Genomic DNA, 21,742 nt, shown 5'->3' on the forward strand with positions numbered 1-21,742 from the left:
GACACACCGTTGCCTAAGGACGAGCCGAGATGTTTTTGTGCCATGCAGAGGGTGACCCTTGGATCCTGCACAGAGCTTAAGCAGCAGCAGCTGTAGCAGGCGGGTGGGGATGTTCAAGCGAACCAGTCGTCGCTGCTGCCGTCACGAGGACCCAACCGTCGCTGCTGCGGTAGTTGCCGACGATTCGATCTTCCATTCATAGCCTCAACTCCGTCACGGAGGAGGACGTCGCCGCCGCTAATGAAAATCACCAAGTGTTCATAGCCTTAGCACTTGTTCTTTCGCTGCAACTTTAGGCTTCGCCGGAGCTGCTGCTTTCTTCTTGGAAGCGCTGCCATTATTTTTCTCGTGATGAGCAGTACTCATACTCGTCCTTCTCGAGCTTCTGGTTCCAGTGATCACGGGGTTGTCTTTGGCTTTAGCAGCAGTAGCAGCACTCTTTACTAGTACTGAACTGCCATGCTTTTCAGCTGCTGCATGATCATCAGAAGAGGCCTTGGTGGCGTCCGGCAAAACGTCGTCGTTTGCCGCTTGTTTGCTGTCGGTGGGAGCCGGCGGGTACAGCCTCATGTTCTCGCACAGCGCCGCGTGGGTGTACACCATCTCCTTCACCTCGTCGTAAACTCCTCCCGCTACTGACTCAGACGACGCCGTTTCGTTGATCTGCCTCAAGATCTCGTTTTCTACACATGGGTTCTGCGAGAGAAGCCAGAAGGACCAGGTTAGAGCCGCCGATGTGGTGTCCCGGCCTGCGAGGGTGAAGCTGATGACGATGTCGGTGACGAACTTTGCGTCGGTGTGGCTAGAGCTCAAGAACCGGGAGAGCAGATCTACAGATTCCAACACCTTCGCCTCGCTCAGATCCCGCTTCTTTTCTCTGACAATGGCTTTCGCGAACTCGGGGACTTCTGATACGACGGCACGGAGGCGCTTTTCGGACTCGATTCCGAGAGCCCTTTTGAGTTTCCATATTGGGTGCAGCAATCTGAGCCTGTCGCTGCTGATTTGCACGGCTTCGTCGAAAGCCACTGCGAATTTGGCTTCGGGCAGAGAGGGCAGGAGGTAATCCGGGTCGTACCCGAAAGCAATTCGACAGATGTTGTCGAAACCGAAGCGCTGAAGAATGTCTTGGAAGTCCAGGACTGAACTGCTGGCGGCGGAGACGGAGAGAATTGGAATAAGGCGGTCGGAAAGCTCGGTGTCGACCACCTGTTCGACAAATTTACGCAGAGACTTGGTGTTGAACTCGTGGCTGGAGACTTGGCGCTGGAACTTCCAGTTATCTCCATCGGCGTTGAAAATGCCGTCGCCGAAGAGGTCGGCGAGGGTGGTGCGGAAGGTCTCGCCTTTTTGGTAGTTGGGGAAGTTGGTCTTCAGGATGTGCTGGACAATGTGGGATTGGCGGAGACGACGAAGCGGCGGCCGAGAGAGTGGTGGAGAGTGAAGGTGTTTGATGGGGAGTTGATAAGGAACTGATCTTCTGGCCTTTGTTGCCGAGCTACAGGTCGTATCGCCGGTGCGGACCCGTCTCCAGTAGCCAAGGTGATGGTGTTGCTGCAAGTCGAAGGCACGGATGGAGGAGAAAACTCGGATTGGAGCTTTGAGAGCTGGGCCTGAGCTTTGTTGGGCTCATGGTTTGGGTCTGAGGAGACGGGCCTGATTTTGTAGCTGGGCTCAGACATGTATATATATATATATACATTTTTTTTTTCTTTTTTAGATAACATATGTATTATTATTATTATTTTTTTAAAAGAAACTGTAATTTAATTTGTACAAAGAAAACTGCAAGTAATTTTGTAATAAAATTGACCTTCACTAATGAGACTTTAATCAAATCCTTTTTTTTTTTTTTTTTTTTTGATGTGACTGAACTCGAAATCGAATGCTGGAGCTGCCTACGTACCCTTCCAAAGAAAGAGATCAAGTCAAAACGTAGTTCAAATACATTTTTTTTTTTTTTTGGTATTTTCTTTTTGTGCCGTTTGCAGTTTTAACTCGTGCAGGCAAGGAGCTTTGGGTTGTCGCCTTTTAGGCTCGTGCAGACCAGGAGCATTGGTGTTGCCTTTTATGCTCGTGCAGACCAGGAGCATTTGGTGCCGTGTTGCAGTTTCAGCTCGTGCAGGCAAAGAGCGTTGGGTTGTCACCTTTTAGGCTCGTGCAGACCAGGAGCATTGGTGTTGCCTTTTATGCTCGTGCAGACCAGGAGCATTGGTGTTGCCTTTTATGCTCGTGCAGACCAGGAGCATTTGGTGCCGTGTTGCAGTTTCAGCTCGTGCAGGCAAGGAGCGTTGGGGTTGCCTTTTATGCTCGTGCAGACCAGGAGCGTTGATGTTGCCTTTTATGCTCGTGCAGACCAGGAGTTTTGTGCCATGCAGTTTAGACTCGTGCGGACAAGGAGCATTTGTGAATTTTGTCAAGCAATCCGGAAGAGGCGTTCCTCACAATTTTCATAGCAATGAGCTTTGACCGCGTGATTGAAGAAGTCTTCGGGCAAGAAGTCGCGCATCGTGATGGGGACGGACGATCTTCGTGTCGAAGTTTCATCATCTTCAACACGTTCACGTTGTTTTGAAGGTTGACAAGAGCTGCTTTGCCCCCTTTCCGATTGGCGGACTTGTGGATGAGACGTATGCTTCTTGTGCAATTTCTTAGGAGTGACTTGAGCCCATCCTTTAACTTCGCTTGACTTGGAGCATGCCCCCAGCGGTTGAGGTGAAAACTTCGAGTCGGAAGAGCCAGAAGTGAAGGTGGTATAGTTTGACTTCACCACATCGTCAAGATCTAGCTCGATGATTCCTTTCTGAGCCAGCTTCATGATGAGATCTTTCAGCACGAAGCATTTTTCTGTCGAATGACTGATGAAGCGGTGGAATTTACAGTATCTTGGACTGTCGGTACGATTCATCTCTTCCGGCCGTCTGCACTCAGGCAAACTGATCACCTTCTTGTCCAACAGGTCATCTAGCATGGCAACCACATCAGAGTCGGGGAATGGATAAGTCTTCTCCTCAAGCTCCTTCAAAGTGCGTCTACGCGTCTCTTGATCACGAAAAGCTTCGGTTTGAATCGCCTTGCCTCGTGTGGATATTTTGACGGGAGATGTGTTGACCGTCATCGCTTCTTTGGTGGGTTTCCATGCAGCCTTTTCCACCTTTGTCCCAAGAGCTTTGTCGTTCTTGTAGTCGGCGATCGGTTCTTTCTTCCCATGATGGGCGATGCTCAACTCCATGTCATGGGCGCGAGTGGCCAATTCCTCGAAGGTCCGTGGTTTAATGCCTTGAAGGATGTATTGCAAACCCCATTGCATACCTTGGATGCACATCTCGATTGAAGAGGTTTCCGAGAGCCTGTCTTTACAGTCGAGGCTTAGAGTGCGCCATCTGTTGATGTAGTCAATGACTGGCTCGTCTTTCCACTGCTTTGTGCTCGTTAGCTCTAGCATGCTCACAGTGCGGCGAGTGCTGTAGAAGCGGTTGAGGAATTCCCGCTCCAATTGCTCCCAACTGTTGATGGACTCAGGCTCTAGGTCCGTGTACCATTCAAAGGCGTTTCCTTTTAGCGAGCGCACAAACTGCTTGGCGAGGTAGTCCCCTTCGGTTCCTGCGTTGTTGCAAGTTTCAACAAAGTGGGCAACGTGCTGTTTTGGGTTTCCCTTTCCATCAAATTGCATGAACTTTGGTGGTTGATAACCCCTCGGCATCCTTAAGGCGTCGATCTTCTTTGAATACGGCTTTGAGTACAACCCGGAGGTATTTGAGCTCCCTTCGTACTGTGCCTTGATGGTGTTGGTGATCATCTCTTGCAGCTGCTGGATAGAAAGAGATCCCATGAGTGCCGCTGCTTGGTCTGGCTCCGGCTTCCCATCGATTTTCTTCACCGGGGGTTCTTCGTCTCCGCCAGCTCCTCCCTTTAGTGGATCATCCTCTGGGTCGGGTTTATCGCTGTCCTGCGCCTCCAGTCGGTTGACTAGTGCTGCAATTTGCAAGTCTTTTTCTTCCACAGTTCGGGTTAGCCTTGCGATTGCTTCATTCATTTGAGCCAGCTGCTCATCGATTGAAGTTGCTCCAATGGTCATGACTTGCATGGCTGAACTGTCGCTTGAATCGGCATCGGAGAGCATGGATTCAGAGTATTTCCTTGGGCTTTCCCCCCTTGGTGCCCTTAGTGAGGCTAAGGTGATCAAGGGCTCGTGCCTTGGGTGCTTTTGTTCCCTTGGCAGAGTTGATGCAGAGGTGAAAGAGGCGGCAGAAGTAGCTCTTGCCATGCTTCGAGTCGTGATGCCCAAAGTGACACCAGTTGCGACGAGGACGCTTTTGTTCTTTGCGCCGGTTGCGGGAACAGTTTGAGCCTTCCTTGATGCCATTAATTTTGGAAGTGCGCTTGAATTTCTTGAACGGAGAAAGAGATGAGAGGCAGAGATTGTCCCACTGGGCGTGCCAATTTGTGAACACGGAAAATTCCTGAAACGAAAGAGACAAGAACGACGCGCACAAACAAATATTTGTATTTGATGATTTTGGGTTACAATCTCTCTCTATTTTGATCCTCTGATTCGATCTCCGTAAGGTGTGTATTTGTGGATGTGCGATTGATCCAAAAGGGCCGTTGGGCTTGATCTAAGGATGAACGTTCTTCAAGGGCCGTGGACTTGATCTTGAAGGTGGATTTGAGCGGATCTTCAAAGGGGCTTTTGGGCTTGATCTTTGAAGAACAGTGATGAACGGGTCTCCAAGGGCTTTTGGGCTTGATCTTGAAGAACAGTGATGAACGGATCTTCAAGGGCTTTTGGGCTTGCTCTTGAAGAACGGTTGGATGTGTGGATTTGTCGACGTTGTTGATCCAAAGGGCCGTTGGGGCTTGATCTTGGATGAACGGATGATGAACGATGGTGCTTTCTTCAAGGGCCGTTGGGGCTTGATCTTGAATTGGTGGATGATTGTTGATCCAAAGGGCCGTTGGGGCTTGATCTTGGAAGAACGATGAACGAAGAACGAAGAACGCTTTCTTCAAGGGCCGTCGGGGCTTGATCTTGAAGGTGGATGATTGTTGATCCAAGGGCCGTCGAGGCTTGATCTTGGAAGAACGATGAACGAAGAACGAAGAACACTTTCTTGATTCTTCGGGAACCTGGATGCTTGAGAGCTTCGGAGTTTCAAAGCTTCAGAGCTTCAAGGTGTAATATGAATTGGTTTTCAAATGAATGAAATTGGGCTTGTATTTATAGAATTTTCCAAGGCCTAATTTTGAATATAATATTCCAGATGAAATAAGTCGTTTCTGCCAGGTATTGACACGTGTCCTATTTGATGACTTTTCCAACTCATTTCAATTTTCGTTGAGTCACATGCTACGTGTAAAATTTATGTAATACATGAGCGTTGACACTTTGATTTATCGGTCAACATTTATTTACCGAAATTTCGATGTCTACAGTTACTAGTTGATGTTCCGAACAAAAAATTTAAGCATTCGGTCGTTAATGACTATTTGGTCTAGTGACTACTGGTCTTAGGGCTGTGAGGCTGCTTGCAAGTGTACACATCCCGGAAATTACTTTGGCAGAGAGGATGCTATGTGTGCTTGACCAGACTTACTTCCATGCATTCCTTTTTGGTCTTTTTATACAAAAAAGTGGACAAATTGATAACCTACCAACTAGATTAGGTACGCAGGAGGATACAGACGTGTTAAACAATCTCTAGCTAGAATGATATGAGTCCCCGTTTGTCAATATTTATACATATAATTATAGTTTATGTAGACATATACAGATTTATTTCAATAATGATTAAGAATTTCACATTCAAGAGTTTTTTAATATGGACATGTGTATAGATGGTTATTGAAAAACATTGAGTTAATAGTTTCAAAGTGTCTAAAATCGACCAAAAATCATGTTTCAAGTCATCATTCACATATTAACTTTGTAAAAATTCATTCAAGTCAGAAATCGTTAAGCTTTTTAATTATTAATGTGAAATATTCATTGTTTATCAACAACATTATGTTCGTCTATTTACCAGGTGACAATTCGATAACTAAACTGCTTTTGATTTCATTGAATTTTTGCCGATGGTTAGTGTCATGTTAAATTACTAATTGGTTAGTGTGTTGGCGTTCATATAGGGCACACTGCACACCATATTTTGACGATCCAACCGTTCATATTTAGGTCTTTCCTAAAAAATCATTTACCAAAAATTACCCAAAGCTGAAATCATTTGACGTTGGATTAATGGTAGTCGTTGTAGTATTGTTTTCTTTCAAACTGTATCCGTCTAGTTTTTCACTACAATTGGATGTCTTAATGATTTTGAATTTATCTATTTTTTTGCAAGAATGATTTGATGTGCTGAATATAAACAGTTTGGATCGTCGAAAAAAGGTACATAATGAGCACCAAGGTGTCCCTCAAATAAAATTACTGAAAATTTGACATTATCCCTTAAAACTATATTTTCCTCTACTAAAAGCCATCTCCTTTTGTTTTCTTGAATAAAGCCCCTTGACTAGCTTCCAACTAAACAAATTCTTTAATTAAGTTTCACTTTTCAAATTGTGTATTTTTTGAATGCCTAAACTACCCCTATTAATACTTGGATAGGGTTTTTGAATCAGTTACTTGTTATATATCCATTTAATTAATTTTATATATTTTACAAAATAATTCACGTCATTCATTGTATATTCAATGTATTAACTTTCAAATTGTTATAACGTGTGGATTGAAAAATAATAATACTAATTTTATAATTTTGTGCTTTTAATATATAAGTTAATTTACCTACCAACATAACAATAAACCTAAAACAGCTTCAGCTAATACTCCAACCCTTAATACACAAAACAAAAGCTATATGTTCCGCGCAATTTTTACCTACAAAATAGTCTAATTTACCTATTCCATCAAACCAAAATTTAAAGGGTCTAATTTACTTCCAAAATTGTTACATCCCACATCGCCCGGGGGAGTGGATCATGTAAACCTTATATGTATATTCCCATCTCTACCTAGCACGAGGCCTTTTGGGAGCTCACTGACTTCGGGTTCCATCGGAACTTCGAAGTTAAGCGAGTTTGCGCGAGAGCAATCCCATGATGGGTGACCCACTAGGAAGTTCTCATGTGAGTTCCTAGAAACAAAACCGTGAGGGCGTGGTTGGGACCCAAAGCGGACAATATCGTGCTACGACGGAATCGAGCCCAGGATGTGGTGGGGGCCCGGGTCGGGATGTGACAAAAATGGTCAATTTACCTACATGATTTATGTGCATTAGATTAAAAGTTTGTTTAATTGCCTACAAGCACAAACCCACAACATTCGAACATTATCTAATATCACTAATTTTTTTTAAGAATAGGTAAATTAATTTAAATGTAGATAAATTAGCATAATATTAATAAGTAGGTAAATTAATTTAAATGTAGGTAAATTAGTATAGTATTAATAAGTAGGTAAATTAATTTAAATGTAGATAAATTAGTATAATATTTTATAAGTAGGTAAATTAGTATAATATTTGTATATAGGTAATTACATGATTCAAAATGCAGGTAAATTAGTATAATATTTTATAAGTAGGTGAATTAATTTGTATGTAGGTAATTACATGATTCAAACAATATTATTTTTTCCGTACAAGATATGTCTTTTTTTTTTAATTTGGTAAATTAATTTGTTGCTAATATTTATTATACAAGAAAGGTAAAATATCCATATGGATTTAATTGCTCATCATAATTAGGATGAGTAACAACATTTATTGACCAAATTAGGATTTTGTGGCTTAAGTTGTAGATGTATTGTAATGGTTGGTCATATATTTGTCTACATGGCAGTCTATTTGAAAATTGGGTTTTAGTTTAAATTTAGGTGGGTTTTTATTTGAAAAATAGGAGTTTAAAGGGCTTATATCTAAAAAACCCATAAAATTATTTGAGGGTCCCCTAAACGGAAAAGAATTGTATACATATATAATTATATATACATGGAAGACAATATTTACAAGCTATATACGAATAATTATGTATAATATAGAAACAAAATGCAAGCTGTTAACATCACGAATTAAAGAATATTCCTCCTCAATTCTTTTTGGACGACAAAGAAAATTCCTCCTTACATATAATCTCAATGAACATCGAAGTGGTAGCTATCAACATGATGAATAATGATCAGTTTTCTCTCCAGTCATATAGAGTACATAATTTCAATGAATCTTGATATTATTTTTCTTTCTATTTTGTTAGAATTCATTGATTAGAATTCATTGATTAGAATTCATTGATAAACGTTGTTACTCTTTTTTCTTTTTTGGATTCAAAATAGTTCACTGTCTCCAACGTACACGTGCACATGCAAGAAACTATGATTGGCAGTGTGCTAACCAATCACGTACTCTAAACCAAATATTCAGAAATAATGCTTGGACATTTGTACTTAGTCATAAAAGGGGCTCGGAATTTTCAAATCCCTAGTAATCTTTGGAAAGCGGTCCCCTTCTACCTAATCACCGAGGCCACAAATCCGGACATTTGAAATTTGATCAAACGGTTAAAGTTATTGTAACTTTTAAAATTGGCCCCTGTTTGTAGTCGTGAATCCAATTTCAAAAACCTGGATTTGTAGATTAGATGGAAGGGATCCGGAGTCCCTTTCCATAATCTTTGGAAACGAAAAACAAATTTGCCTCTGTGTTACACAAATTACTAAACACAAATGATACATAAATAATGTATAATAATTCAAACTCACGACCATTATTTTCAGGAGCAAATTAACTTCTCTCGTTGCTCCAGTTAATCCCTTGGGTTTCTCTAACAGATCTGAATTTTTTTATGAGATATGGGTTTTGGAGATGATGAATCATCACCTCATGATTCACATTGCAAATGGAGTTGTAGGACTGTAGATGATAAATTATTGGAGCCTACACGGCTACACAACATACGATGGAGAAATGAGAGTGAGAAATTCTGCATATCATAAAAAATGATTTGGCGGAAATTGCGTGCATATTATTCTGTTGCTGTCCACAATTCAGAGAACAACACATGTCGAATTTTTATTTAAAATAAAAAATATACAAGTATGTGTTACAAAAATTATATATACATTATGTTAGTGAGCGTTTTTAATTTGCTCACATGACTTTTCTTTAGTAAGCTAATTAACAAGGAAAAAGTGCATGTTGATTAACTATTTTTGAATGCTAATAAAAATTCTCTTGTCATCTAGAGAGCTGTTAAGATAACTTTCTAGTCATTTTAGTAAACATTTAAGTTTAGAAAATAAAGAGCATGATCAGAGATGGTCTTATTAAATATATATTTTTTAATACAAAGATTAATATTTATATGTTGTCCATATATATATTCACGTAAAAATTAAGACGATCAATGCTTCAGATACAGTATGACAATGTAAATATGTATGACACTCATCATGCATGTGTGTATAAAAACCCTAGAACACCAAATCCTTCCTACCTCGCAAAACTACAATTTCTTGTACAAGACTCATCAGTTCCTTGCCTAAAGACCCGATACAATATTTCAAAGCAACAGTCGCTTTCTACTCTGATTGCCATTCTTCATTTGTGGCGGGCTATAAAAGGGCACGACTCCTCCTATTTCTTTGTGAGCGTGTGTGTGTGTGTGAGAGAGAGAGAGAGAGAGAGGGAAGGGAAAGCCAAAAAATGGGGAGGAGTCCATGTTGCTCCAAGGAAGGACTCAACAGAGGAGCCTGGACTGCCTTGGAAGATAAAATTCTAACAGCTTACATTAAAGCCCATGGAGAAGGCAAATGGAGAAGCCTTCCCAAAAGAGCTGGTGAGAAAAGCTGCTTTTTGCTTTTTTCTCCATCAATTTTTACCTATCTTTTGCTCTGTTTTCACTCTCTGTTTTACCAAAACCCTTCCAACTGAATAAAATGCAGGTCTAAAGAGATGTGGTAAAAGTTGCAGACTGAGATGGTTAAACTATCTGAGACCAGACATAAAGAGAGGCAACATTTCAGGTGATGAAGAGGAACTCATTGTTAGACTCCATAACCTTCTTGGTAACAGGTATCTCTCTCTCTCTCTCTCTCTCTCTCTCTCACACACACACTCAAAATTAGGAGACCGTTTGATAACCATTTTGGTTTTGAGTTGGATGCTCTAATTCTGTTGATATTTTACTACAGATGGTCGTTGATAGCCGGAAGGCTACCGGGGCGAACAGACAATGAAATCAAGAATTACTGGAACACAACTTTGTGGAAGAAATCGAAAGCCGATTCTCCTTCTGGATCCTCGAAAGAAACTTCTCAACATCCAAGCAAATCCGTAGTGAAAAAGAAAGATGTCGAGTCCAAAACAACATCAACTGCAGCTGCTAAACCTCTAGTAATAAGAACCAAGGCCACTAGGTTGTCCAAAATTCTAGTCCCACAAAACATTCCTAGTCAAGGACGGAGCTAGAAATATTTTTGACTGGGGGCGTCCTAAAACAACCAAGTAAAATAATGGGTGTTAAGTTGTTGAGGGTCATGTACAATGAAAAATCTCTAAATTAAAAAGTTAGAATTTAAATTGTAATTCCACAAACGAATGGATGAAGTAAATTCATATAAAAAACTTTGCAGAGTAAATTTTTTATATCAAGTTATGATACTTCATCGATTGAATCCAATCTATTTATGAAACCCCCATTTCAATTGAGTTTGATTTAGGTTAGAAAACGTGGAATATTCAGAACCAGAATAAAAAATTTAACTGTTGTTTTAATTGTCATGACAATTTTTTTCATCGCCCAAAAATCTAAGTGGGGGCGGATGCCCCCTCTGGGCCTTAGGTAGCTCCGCCCTTGTTCCTAGTGATGAAAATTATACAGCAGCTGCCGCAAACCCATTAGAGCTGCAATCTCATCAAACCCAATTGGCGGAACAAGGCGGAAGTACCGAAGAGTTTCCGAGGACTAATGCAGACGACTGCAGCAACATCTTGAAGAACTTTGGCTGCGATGATGACGACATTGATGTGAAGGGAGATCAATACTGCAATGAATTTCAGTCGCTCGACTCTATACCGTTGGATGAGGCAATGATCAACGACGGCTGCTGGACGGGAGGAAACGGTTGCGAGCTGGAGGACTACGGTGCCTCATTGGATTTAGATTCTTTGGCATTTTTGCTTGACTCTGAGGATTGGCCGTCCCAAGAAAATGTTATTGTCTAACTCATATGCTGCATAGTAACATAAATAACCAAGTGTGCATGCGTGACTTATGTAAAACCATTAAAATTTAGTTGTAGTTGAGCTTTGGCTCGTGATGGATATTCAGTAAGTATTAAGATACCCGGATGCTGCATATAGATGCCCAAATCATATCCTTAAGGCATGTAGTGACTTACGTACTCTTATTAACTTTTCGTAATTCAATTGAATTTTTAGCAATTCAAAATGAGTATTTTAATAATAACATGCTTAAAGTGTGATTGTTAAATTTGGGAATGCAAACATCGTTACCGCAATTATAAATTTCCAAACAAGTGACCATGAAAGGTGGCAATTATAAATTTCCAACATGTCCAACAGTAAAAAATTATAAAAAAATAGGGAATTTTTTTTCTTATTGTTCTAAAATTACTCAACCATCTTCTTCATTCCCACACCACACCACAACTCAATATTTATTTTTACATCAATCTCCTATATTTGTTTTCCACTTTCAATTTTTTTTTTTTACAAAAAAAAAGTGAGAGGGCATGAAAAGAAAAATTAAAAAAAAATTATTTGTAAATAGTAATTACCCTTGTCCGTACCCAACGAATAAAATTGTACAAAGATAAATACTATTTAGGGTGAATGGTAAGAGCATGTTACATGCCTTATCCTCCCTAAACGGACGAAACTGCTCTAAATTGAGAGGCAGATGTTGCTTAGGTCATTTCATAATCATTAAATTGACATGGTGCAGTTTTTCACCAACATGTCAAATTGTCAAGCCACAAAAAAAATATGATTCCCCAAACATGCGTAGGCTTTTTCGATCCATGATGTTACTAAAATTCACAAGGGTTCCACCATCAAAGTATATGTATATTTCGATTTCCGAGTAGGACATTGATAATTAGGAAATAGAGGAACATGACAAAATGCATGTGATCCAAAAAAAAAAAAAACAAATACCTTTGACATTTTTTTATTTGATGGTGTAAGAAAATGGGTCCTAACAAATTTTCCTAAAGTCTGTCTTCGTCTGTGCCAAATGTGCTGGGCACATGCATGAGCGTTACTAATTTGTCTTCTAATAAATTTTTTTTTTCGTCTTTAGATGATAGCTTTCCTTCAGGACGGTAGCTAGATTTCAAAGTTACTTTCTCACCAATTTTTGAGATTTGAATTGCTGGTAGCTACAATGGGGTTGGTTCACTTTTTCCCACGGTTTGATATCTAATTAAATGATGATATTTTGAGGTAGGTAAAGAAGCATCTGTCCACGAATTAATATCTAATTTTGATTAACGGATGTAATGAATCGTAACTAATCATGCCTAGAAGGCAAAAGAAGGGTATAACACTATTATTAATCATGCTTAGATGTTGAGAACAACTTACACGATCTGAAAACGTTGTTAGATGATTTTCTGTGTATGCCCATGAAATAAGGATATGTAGACCAAAGTTTACACATATTTTTATTTTAGTGACATAAGACACTACTATAACGATGTACTCTTACTTTATAAGTTCTTCTAAGGTTTAGTCATGTCGCTAACCCCTTTGTAAGTCCAAAATCATCGATTTCATAACCTACAAAATAATGGAGATTTTGGAAAACCTATACATAAGGAGACTAATATTGCATTATTACACAAGATTAGCAGCCTTGTCATTTCCTTTTGACATAGCGCAGCTGGCTGGGAGACCAGGAGGTGTTTGTCTCATCGGTGAGAGGTAGGTTCAAACCACTGCCTATCACTTCAACTTTGAATATATGTGTTTTTTATTATAAATAAATAAGATTTAGGTTTTATGGGGCAATCTTGAATGTGACAGTACCAGTCCCATCCTCAGTTATAGGGACAAGGGTGATGTTACTTACCAGTTACCAGATCCTTTTCGTTCTGATTTTTCTTTTGATCTTGCAAAATATATATATATATGATTGAAATTGGTTTTTTAAGGTCATAATTTAAAATCAATTTTATAAAAAAATTTAAAATAGTGATTAGAATTTCTTTGTTTAATTGAAAAATATTTTATTTATTATCACCTGATATTTTAGTTTTTATTTTTCTTTTGATCTTGCAAATTGCAATATATATATATATATGATTATGATTGAAATTGTGTATTTTTTAGGTCATAATTTAAAATCAATTTTATAAAAAACTATAAATAACTTGAGAATTTCAATGTTTAATTGAGAAAGATTTTATTTATTGTCACCAAATCTTTTTGCTCATTTTTCTTTGGATCTTGTAAATTGCAACATATAGTTCATGATGATTGGAATTGTTTATTTTTTAGATCAAGATGAGAAAGAAAACAAAAATTGTAGAACGAAAAATATTTAAATGACAAGGTTGCTAGCATGTCTTCTCACGTGACATATATACAAGAATAATATATTCTAGAAATCCAATTATCATGTTCAACAAATTCAACGCTCAAACATAATGTTATTTGGTGGCGATAGTGATCAAGTTCAACACCCTAACATAGTGCAATTCGATGAAGGCAGTAGCAATCATGTTGAACGACTCAACATAATGCCGTTTGGAGAAGGCAGTAGCAATCAAGTTCCAAGAACAATGCGCTTAACTCATATAAGGCAAATTGCCCGATCGAATAGGACACACTTGCATCAGGATGGACTTATTCAAAGTTTTACTAATAATGGTAATTGCACAAACTACCATAGTACAACTTTGAAAAAGATAAACATCAATATCATCATTACTGTAAACACCACTTATTACCTTACTTCCATTTCATTTTATTATAACAGAAAATACAACAGTGCAATCATTCCATTCGAATATTCCAATGAATCATTCTTATCCACCCATCGTCAATGAAGGTATCAGTTTTGGAATGTTAATACCTACATTTTTTTACTATGCTCTCTAAACCATAAAACACTTTTAATGTTTCCTTTTGAAGCAGATGATTTTAATCTCATTAATGAAAATGAGATCCAGCCTAACGAGGATGTACCACCTCAACAGCATCCGATGGGAACAAGGCCAATTCATAATTGTGCTAGAAACTTCAATGAAAACATGGGAATCCCAAGATTTCACATGCCAAATCCAACCACATGTCCAAATTGTCATGCCCTTTTGTTCTCTCATGAAACATTTGAAATGTGTTGCGTACGTGGAAAGCTTGCTCTACCATTGACATCGTCCCCTCCTAAAATGACTGAGCTTTTTTGCAACCAATCTGCCCAGGGAAGACATTTTAGGCAGAATATACGAGCTTACAACCACATTTTTGCCTTCACTTCAATGGGAGTTCATGTTGACGAAAACCTAGCAACAGGAAGACGTGGTATTTACACATTTCGTGCTCAAGGTTCCATATACCATAAGATTGGAAGTCTCTTGCCTATTGGAGATAGTAGACCAAGATTCCTACAAATGTATATATATGACACTGCTCATGAAATAGACAATCGGATGAGAGAAAGTGAAGCACTAAATAGAGATGTGGTTGAAAAAATCCAACAAATCTTGAATCAATATAATCCATTTGTGCAAACATTTCACCACCTTGCGCAACGTCAAGATTTGCAAAGTTGTAGATTGATTATCAAGGAGCAGCCCGCGAATCAACGACAATATTGTTTACCGTCTCCATCTCAGGTTGCTGCAATCATAGTAGGTGGTGAAAGATTAGAAAACATTAGAGGTCGAGATATTGTTGTGCAAACTACGGATGATCAACTTAAGAGTATCAAAGATTGTGTCGGCTACTATGACCCTTTACAATATCCATTGTTGTTACCTTATGGAACGTACGGATGGGATGTGAATACTCGAAATAATACCAACAGAAAAGTGACATGTTGTGACTATTATTTGTATGTTCTTCAGGTAACCTACCACCTTCATCTCTATCAATAAATATTAATTTTTAAAACTTATATTGTGTTGAACAATGAATTTTATCATTTTAGATCCGTCAACATGATGAATCGCTTCTACTTCGTGGTGGCCGCCTATTGCAGCAATATGTAGTTGACAACTACATAAAGATCGAATCATAAAAGCTTAGATGGATGCGTGATAATCAACACACAATTCGATCTGAATTTTATCGAGGACTACAAGACTCATTAATTACAGGACAAAATAATGTAGGTACGAGGCTAATCAGTTTATAATAAAAAAATATATTCTTCATGTTCATGTTTTGTCACATTAAATGAGACTTATTAATGGGTTGAAACAAAACAAACATATTTAGACTTATTAATGACTTTTAACAAAACAAATACAGGAAACATCGGTCGTCGTAGGACTATATTACCATCATCTTTTGTTGGTAGTCCCCGTGACATGTATCAAAGGTATCAAGATGCAATGACTTTGGTGCAAAAATATGGAAGGCCAAATATTTTCCTAACAATGACATGTAATCCAAATTGGGAAGAAATAAGTGATGAGCTACTACCTGGCCAAGCACCACAAGATTGACCAGATTTGCTTACAAGGGTTTTTCGTGCAAAATTTGAACAGTTGAAGAATGATGTTATAAAAAAGGTGTTTTAGGCAGAGTTCTTGCATATGTATATGTCATTGAGTTTCAAAAGCGCGATCTCCCCCATGTTCACATGCTTCTCATGTTAGAAGAAAATGATAAGCTTAATAGTCCAGATGATTATGATCAGATGGTACGTGCTGAAATACCAATTCCAGATGAAGAGCCTGAATTGTATGGTGCCGTGTTAAGGCATATGATACATGGTCCATGTGGAATACATAATTCACGATCACCCTGTATGAAACGTGGTAGTTGTAAACAAAATTATCCTAAGCCATTTGCACCAACTACAGTTCAAGGAAATTATTCTTATCCAGTCTATCGTAGAAGAGACAATCATAATCCAGTCTCATTACATCAAAATGCACGTATAATGGTGGATAATCGGTGGGTCATTCCGTATAACTCATGGTTACTCCTCAGATATGATTGTCATATTAATGTTGAGATTTGTTGCAGCATTAAGAGTGTTAAGGATATGTACAAATATGTTTATAAAGGTCCCAATAGCTTTTGAAGTCCATCCTGAACCTATTCAAGATGAAATAAAGCAGTTTGTTGATGCAAGATGGGTTTGTGCACTGTAATAAGCACTGTTGTGAGGACACTGTAATAGGCATTGCTGTGAGGACACTGTAATAGGCACTGCTGTGTGTGAGAGAGTATCCACGTCAAACAACTTCAAATTTATTGCTTCCTGTTATGTGCAACCATATCATACTTTCTAAACCATATACATTGACAATTACAATGGAAAAAAACTAACACAATACACATTTAGGGGCGCGTAGCGCCCGTGATGCAAAAATGCCTCTCGCACGCAGAGAGGCTAGTGTGTATATATATATATATATGATTGAAATTGGTTTTTTAAGGTCATAATTTAAAATCAATTTTATAAAAAAAATTTAAAATAATGATTAGAATTTCTTTGTTTAATTGAAAAATATTTTATTTATTATCACCTGATATTTTAGTTTTTATTTTTCTTTTGATCTTGCAAATTGCAATATATATATATATATATATATATATATTGATTATGATTGAAATTGTGTATTTTTAGGTCATAATTTAAAATCAATTTTATAAAAAACTATAAATAACTTGACAATTTCAATGTTTAATTGAGAAAGATTTTATTTATTGTCACCAAATCTTTTTGCTCATTTTTCTTTGGATCTTGTACATTGCAACACATAGTTCATCATGATTGGAATTGTTTATTTTTTAGATCAAGATGAGAAAGAAAACAAAAATTGTAGAACGAAAAATATTTAAATGACAAGGTTGCTAGCATGTCTTCTCACGTGACATATATACAAGAATAATATATTCTAGAATCTCCTCAATTATATGGTTTGTCTCCAACTTTTTGGCAATATTAGTTTAAGCAACAGGATCTGTGTATAAAATTAAAAGAATAGTCCTACACACTTCATCTTAAACAACTATATATATGCGTCTTCCCTGGGTACTTCATTTTTGTCACAGCCCGTCCCGGAATTATAAATTTCGAGGACGTGAAAGTACGAAAATAACCTTAAACGTGACAAGGTGCGTAAGTGTGAAGTTGGTTCAATCTAAGTTCATAACTTTTGGTTAATTAAAATATCTTGTGGGATAAGAACTTAGAATTAGGTTTACATTTATTGTATTAATTTTAGTTAAAGACTGAGAAGGGGCCACGTGGGATCCCCATTCCATATTTCCCTCCCTAAAACCCGTAACTCCTTCTCTCTCTTTTTCTTCTTTCATCTCAGAAAACTCTCTCACTCTCTCTCTTACTCTCGAACTCACGGCAACCACCAAGAACCACCACAATCTTGTACCAACGTTCCATTTAAGACCACCATCGAACTCCTGGAACCTCCACGATCACGTAGACACCAATTTCAGGTAAGTTTTACTTCGGAAAACCTAGATTCTAAACTTCCCGTGAAAGTGTACTGTTCATGAGCTTTGAATTGGTTGTGTTTTAGGCCAAACTAAGCTCACAGTGAGCTTAAGGAAGTCCCAAGGAAGCTCGGAGTGCTTCGTTGGCATGAATTGGACGTCGGGATCACCTAGTTCAAAGGTAGGCCGAATTTTCATATTTTTGAAAAGTTTGATCCCGTTGTTTTTGAAGCTTAAAATTAGTCCATCGTGATAGGTTATGATTAGGGCTTCAATTTGGTATAAATTACGTGAAAATTGGATGAAAAACGAAGGAGAATAGCAAGTTTGAAAATTTTCCAGAAACCGGTGAACAGTCGCCGACGACCGGCAACTCACCGGAGAAGACATGGAATATTCCGTCAGTTTTGACGGAATATGCTAACGGCGTGACTGACGCCGTTAATTATTTAACGGAATATGCTAGGATTTAACGGAATATTCCCTAACTGCCGTTACTGTGCCGTCAGTGTGCATGGCACGTGGCCGCGCGTGGGGGGCGCGTAGGTCCGTGCCACGTCAGGCGCGTGGGGGCGCGTGAGACCTCCAAAAATTATTTTAAAAATATGGGGATGATCCTGAGGTTGTGTAGGTCACGGTGGTATATTCATATACCCAATTTGAGCAATATATGAGGAGTTATTAGCTAAGAATTGGGTTAGGCGTTAAATAACGCCAAATTGGTTACTTTTGTATAGGTGAGGCTTATGCGGGCATCGGGCATGGCCAAGGGATGCTCAGGGACTTACGAGACGTCGATGTAATCTGTGAGTGGGCAGTTTTGTTTTCCGTATATATATATACTTGACGTTTCCCAGAAATTGAATTGAAATGAAAATATGTTTAAAATGAAATGCATATGAGTTATGTGGAAAAACGGAAAGTGAAATACCATGCATAGAATTGATATGAAAAGTATATAGAAATGTGAGTTGAAATGCCATGCATGAATTAATATATGATGCATATGTATGAATTGGTGCGGTGGACGCACAGGTAAGAATTGATTTATGATGCATATGTATGAAATGGTGCGGTGGACGCACAGGTGAGTATTTATTTCTGTTATGATGATGTTGATGTATATTGAGCTCAAATCCTGCACCATAGTTTAGTGCTTATAGTATTCACCGCATCGCACGCTCGTCTTGGATCCAAGTAGATGCTAGTCGTACAGTCCACGCGGAGTGGGTACGACAGGCCAGTCGCGAGAGTGTTAGTGAGATTCCGACTGGTGGGTGACCTTAGATTATGTGCACAGATGATTTATGAGAAGCACTAGAGCGTAACTTGTGTGCAGAAGGCCGTACAGGTCACGCGGAGTGACTCCGGCAGAGTGTGAGAGTGATAGATTTTGAGCTCTAGGTTCAACCGGGCTAATAGAGGGCCTCCGGTTGATTATCTTATTGCACCTGATATGATTTATGTTGATGCATTCATACCTTATTACTGTTGAGATGATGTGGCATGGCATAATTAATATGAGAAATGTTGAGATGATGTGGCATGGCATAATTATGATGAAAATGTTGAGTTAATGAATTGAAGTATTGAGAATATATATATGTATATTTATATTTTATATTTCTGGGAAAGTATACAGGTTTTACGGAGAGGGGTTACAACGTTTTGAGAAATGTTTGGATTTGGAAAAGAATTGTTTTACTGACCCACTCAATTTTGGTTTTGCGCCCCTCCAGGTTCAGGAATCACAAAGGTGTGGTGACTACGAGGAATTTGACGGTGTTCTGACAGATTGGACAAAATTAGGACTCACCTTCGGGTGTATCAACTTGTAAATTGTATTTAAAAGCTTCCGTACTGTGCAAATGGTTACGTCACTCTCGCGTGACGGCCAGCATGCCCTCCTTCGGGACGGGGTGTGTCAATTTTGTTTAAAAATTAAAATCATTTTCGAGCAGATTTCACTTAATTTATAACTGCATATATAGTAGACACGTGCTCGGAAGAGACGAGTACAAGGCAACATATATATATACGTGCATACAAACTGAAAACTGAACATAAAGTTTGCTCATCATCCGCATGATGCTTGCATTCCAACCATTTTTAATTGCAAGCTTCAATTTCTCACCACTTCTATATTTGTTCAAAACACATAGGTTGATTATTATTTAGGCCAAATTTAAGGAGTTAAGTAGTTAGCTCAGTTCGAAAGGTCCCTTTACCTTGTGTGTCGCCCACCAAGGTTGGAGTTTCACTATCAGTAATCCTTACTGATGCACGGTAAATTCTTACGGAAATCTATACCAATGGTAGCTGACAGTTAGGTGTCACGTGTAAGTCATTTTGGTTCGAAATTGTGGATATGTCATGACGCTGGTGGTGAGAGTAATCAATCTTCCCTAAAACTTTTAAAGATCTGCTGGAAAGTTGTTAGTGATGGAAACTGAAACTTTTTATGCATATTAATTACGTGAAGTAATTTCTTATGGATTTGAATAATATGAAGTTCCAATGGCATGACCCTAATTAATTAAGAAATAAAGTGCCTTACCCAACTGGAAAAAAAATCTGGGTTTGCAATATCAAAATTGGCTAAACGCTAAACCCCAAGATTTTCACACTTCAGTTCCATTATTCACGTATATCCAGTGCTTCCCGTTACGAAGTGAGAAGATCTTTTACGCCACAAAAAAGTTTGTTAGGTTTACTCATTGACCAATATTTTTGCAAGATCCCCATCTAACATAGAGTATTTATTATTAGTAGCTAAAATTTAGCCCACAAACCAGTTTTTTATAAAACAATTCAAATATAGCCAACAATTCACTTAAATAGACCCAACTAGCCTCAAAACCAAAACTTAATTACACCCTTAAACCAAAACCTAATCAAGCATCATTGTTCTCCAGTATCATTCTGCCATACTGGGATTTAGAAGCAGCATCATCAACTTGCTTATACTTTGAATTTGAATTGTCATATATATGATTATCGTCACATATACCATAAAATCGATCCAAAATATTCTCATCTTCCAATGCACTTTTCTGGGGTGATTTGCTGCAAAGCACTTCCTCCGTCTCCCTCTTTTTGTCTTTCACATATTCATATTAAATTGCTTCACTGGTTGTGCATATTATGCTCAATTTTTATTACTTAATTAAATGCCTAATTTGGGTGCCCTATGTTTAAGAGCTCATGTGCAGAATGCATGAGAGCATATGATCGCAATTTCCATCAAAATGAATACTTACAGAATACTATTAAAAAAATATGCAAAAATACATAACAAAATTTTCTGAGAAATACCAATTACTTATCACACAAGAATATTTAAAACTTGTTGTTATGTGAATTTTTCATCATCATATTTGTAGGCTTGTAAATTAAGAAATGAAATTGATAATTTGATTGACTTAATATCCATCAGAATAAATACCTCGTCATAAAATGTTTAATTTCATCATGCTCCTCCTTCTATCTTTTCCAATTCGAATTGGGATATGAAAATAATTAAACCATTAAAATGAAAAAGATCAAAGAAGAAAGAACATAAAGAAAATCTCTTTGGCGTTTGGTTTTCTATTTTGAGGGTACTTCAATAAATTGATGTGAGATTTTGACTATAAATGATAGTTTTTATAAAAAATAACATTTTTTAATCTAGGAGTTAAAATTTTGGTTATCTGTGTAAGATACATCAATATTGGGGGAGTGGATCGAATAAAGGTTTTGGGTATAGATGTAAACGCATTTTACAACTCCAACTACAAGTTCCTTGCTCCATCCATATTTGACATTTTTGTATTTCTTTATTATGATGTTGGTGTTGAAACTATGGAGGAATATAATGGAGCATGTTGAAATTAACCCAGTTTTAGCTTTACACCAATTTTGTTGATGAAATCAATGCATGCACTACATTCATTGAATTTTGTCACGTTTTATACCAATATCATTCAAAGTTATTAAGGATATATTCAGCGGTTAATTAGTTTTTCTCTCTCTGTCTTTCATGCATGTAATATCAAAATAAAGAAAAGAAAATGACCACATGCCAATATAATTTGTAGTTTTTT

General features: G+C 38.1%; 2 protein-coding genes, 1 long non-coding RNA gene and 1 pseudogene across 3 annotated transcripts; 3 read left to right on the top strand and 1 right to left on the bottom strand.

The window, feature by feature from the left end:
• Nucleotides 1–258: 258 nt before the first annotated feature.
• On the bottom strand, nt 259–1,682 carry LOC139192443 (cytochrome P450 94A1-like; annotated as a pseudogene).
• Nucleotides 1,683–9,404: 7,722 nt separating this feature from the next.
• On the top strand, nt 9,405–11,342 carry LOC103431271 (transcription factor MYB123-like). The gene is made up of 3 exons (XM_070814262.1): nt 9,405–9,834; nt 9,941–10,070; nt 10,190–11,342. The coding sequence occupies exons 1-3, from the start codon at nt 9,702–9,704 to the stop codon at nt 10,464–10,466; spliced, it is 540 nt and encodes a 179-aa protein (XP_070670363.1). The 5' UTR covers nt 9,405–9,701; the 3' UTR covers nt 10,467–11,342.
• On the top strand, nt 10,511–11,222 carry LOC139192445 (uncharacterized). The gene is made up of 2 exons (XM_070814583.1): nt 10,511–10,536; nt 10,811–11,222. The coding sequence occupies exons 1-2, from the start codon at nt 10,511–10,513 to the stop codon at nt 11,220–11,222; spliced, it is 438 nt and encodes a 145-aa protein (XP_070670684.1).
• A 5,948-nt stretch (nt 11,343–17,290) lies between the features above and the next one.
• Nucleotides 17,291–19,462, top strand: LOC139191650 (uncharacterized). Its single transcript, XR_011575766.1, has 4 exons — nt 17,291–17,660; nt 17,744–17,838; nt 18,395–18,463; nt 19,397–19,462. It is a non-coding gene; the product is annotated as an uncharacterized lncRNA (long non-coding RNA).
• Nucleotides 19,463–21,742: the final 2,280 nt, after the last annotated feature.

This window comes from Malus domestica, chromosome 15 (assembly GCF_042453785.1).
Source record: "Malus domestica chromosome 15, GDT2T_hap1".
In the NCBI taxonomy this organism is placed as follows: domain Eukaryota; kingdom Viridiplantae; phylum Streptophyta; class Magnoliopsida; order Rosales; family Rosaceae; genus Malus; species Malus domestica.

Bases quoted from the DNA above. Each gene is read 5' to 3' on its own strand.
- LOC139192445 (XM_070814583.1), top strand. From the start codon at position 10,511: ATGGGTGTTAAGTTGTTGAGGGTCAT. The intron at 10,537-10,810 runs GTACAATGAAAA...CAAAAATCTAAG, and splicing joins GTTAAGTTGTTGAGGGTCAT to TGGGGGCGGATGCCCCCTCT.
- LOC103431271 (XM_070814262.1), top strand. From the start codon at position 9,702: ATGGGGAGGAGTCCATGTTGCTCCAAGGAAGGACTCAACAGAGGAGCC. The intron at 9,835-9,940 runs GTGAGAAAAGCT...AATAAAATGCAG, and splicing joins AAGCCTTCCCAAAAGAGCTG to GTCTAAAGAGATGTGGTAAA. The intron at 10,071-10,189 runs GTATCTCTCTCT...ATTTTACTACAG, and splicing joins CATAACCTTCTTGGTAACAG to ATGGTCGTTGATAGCCGGAA.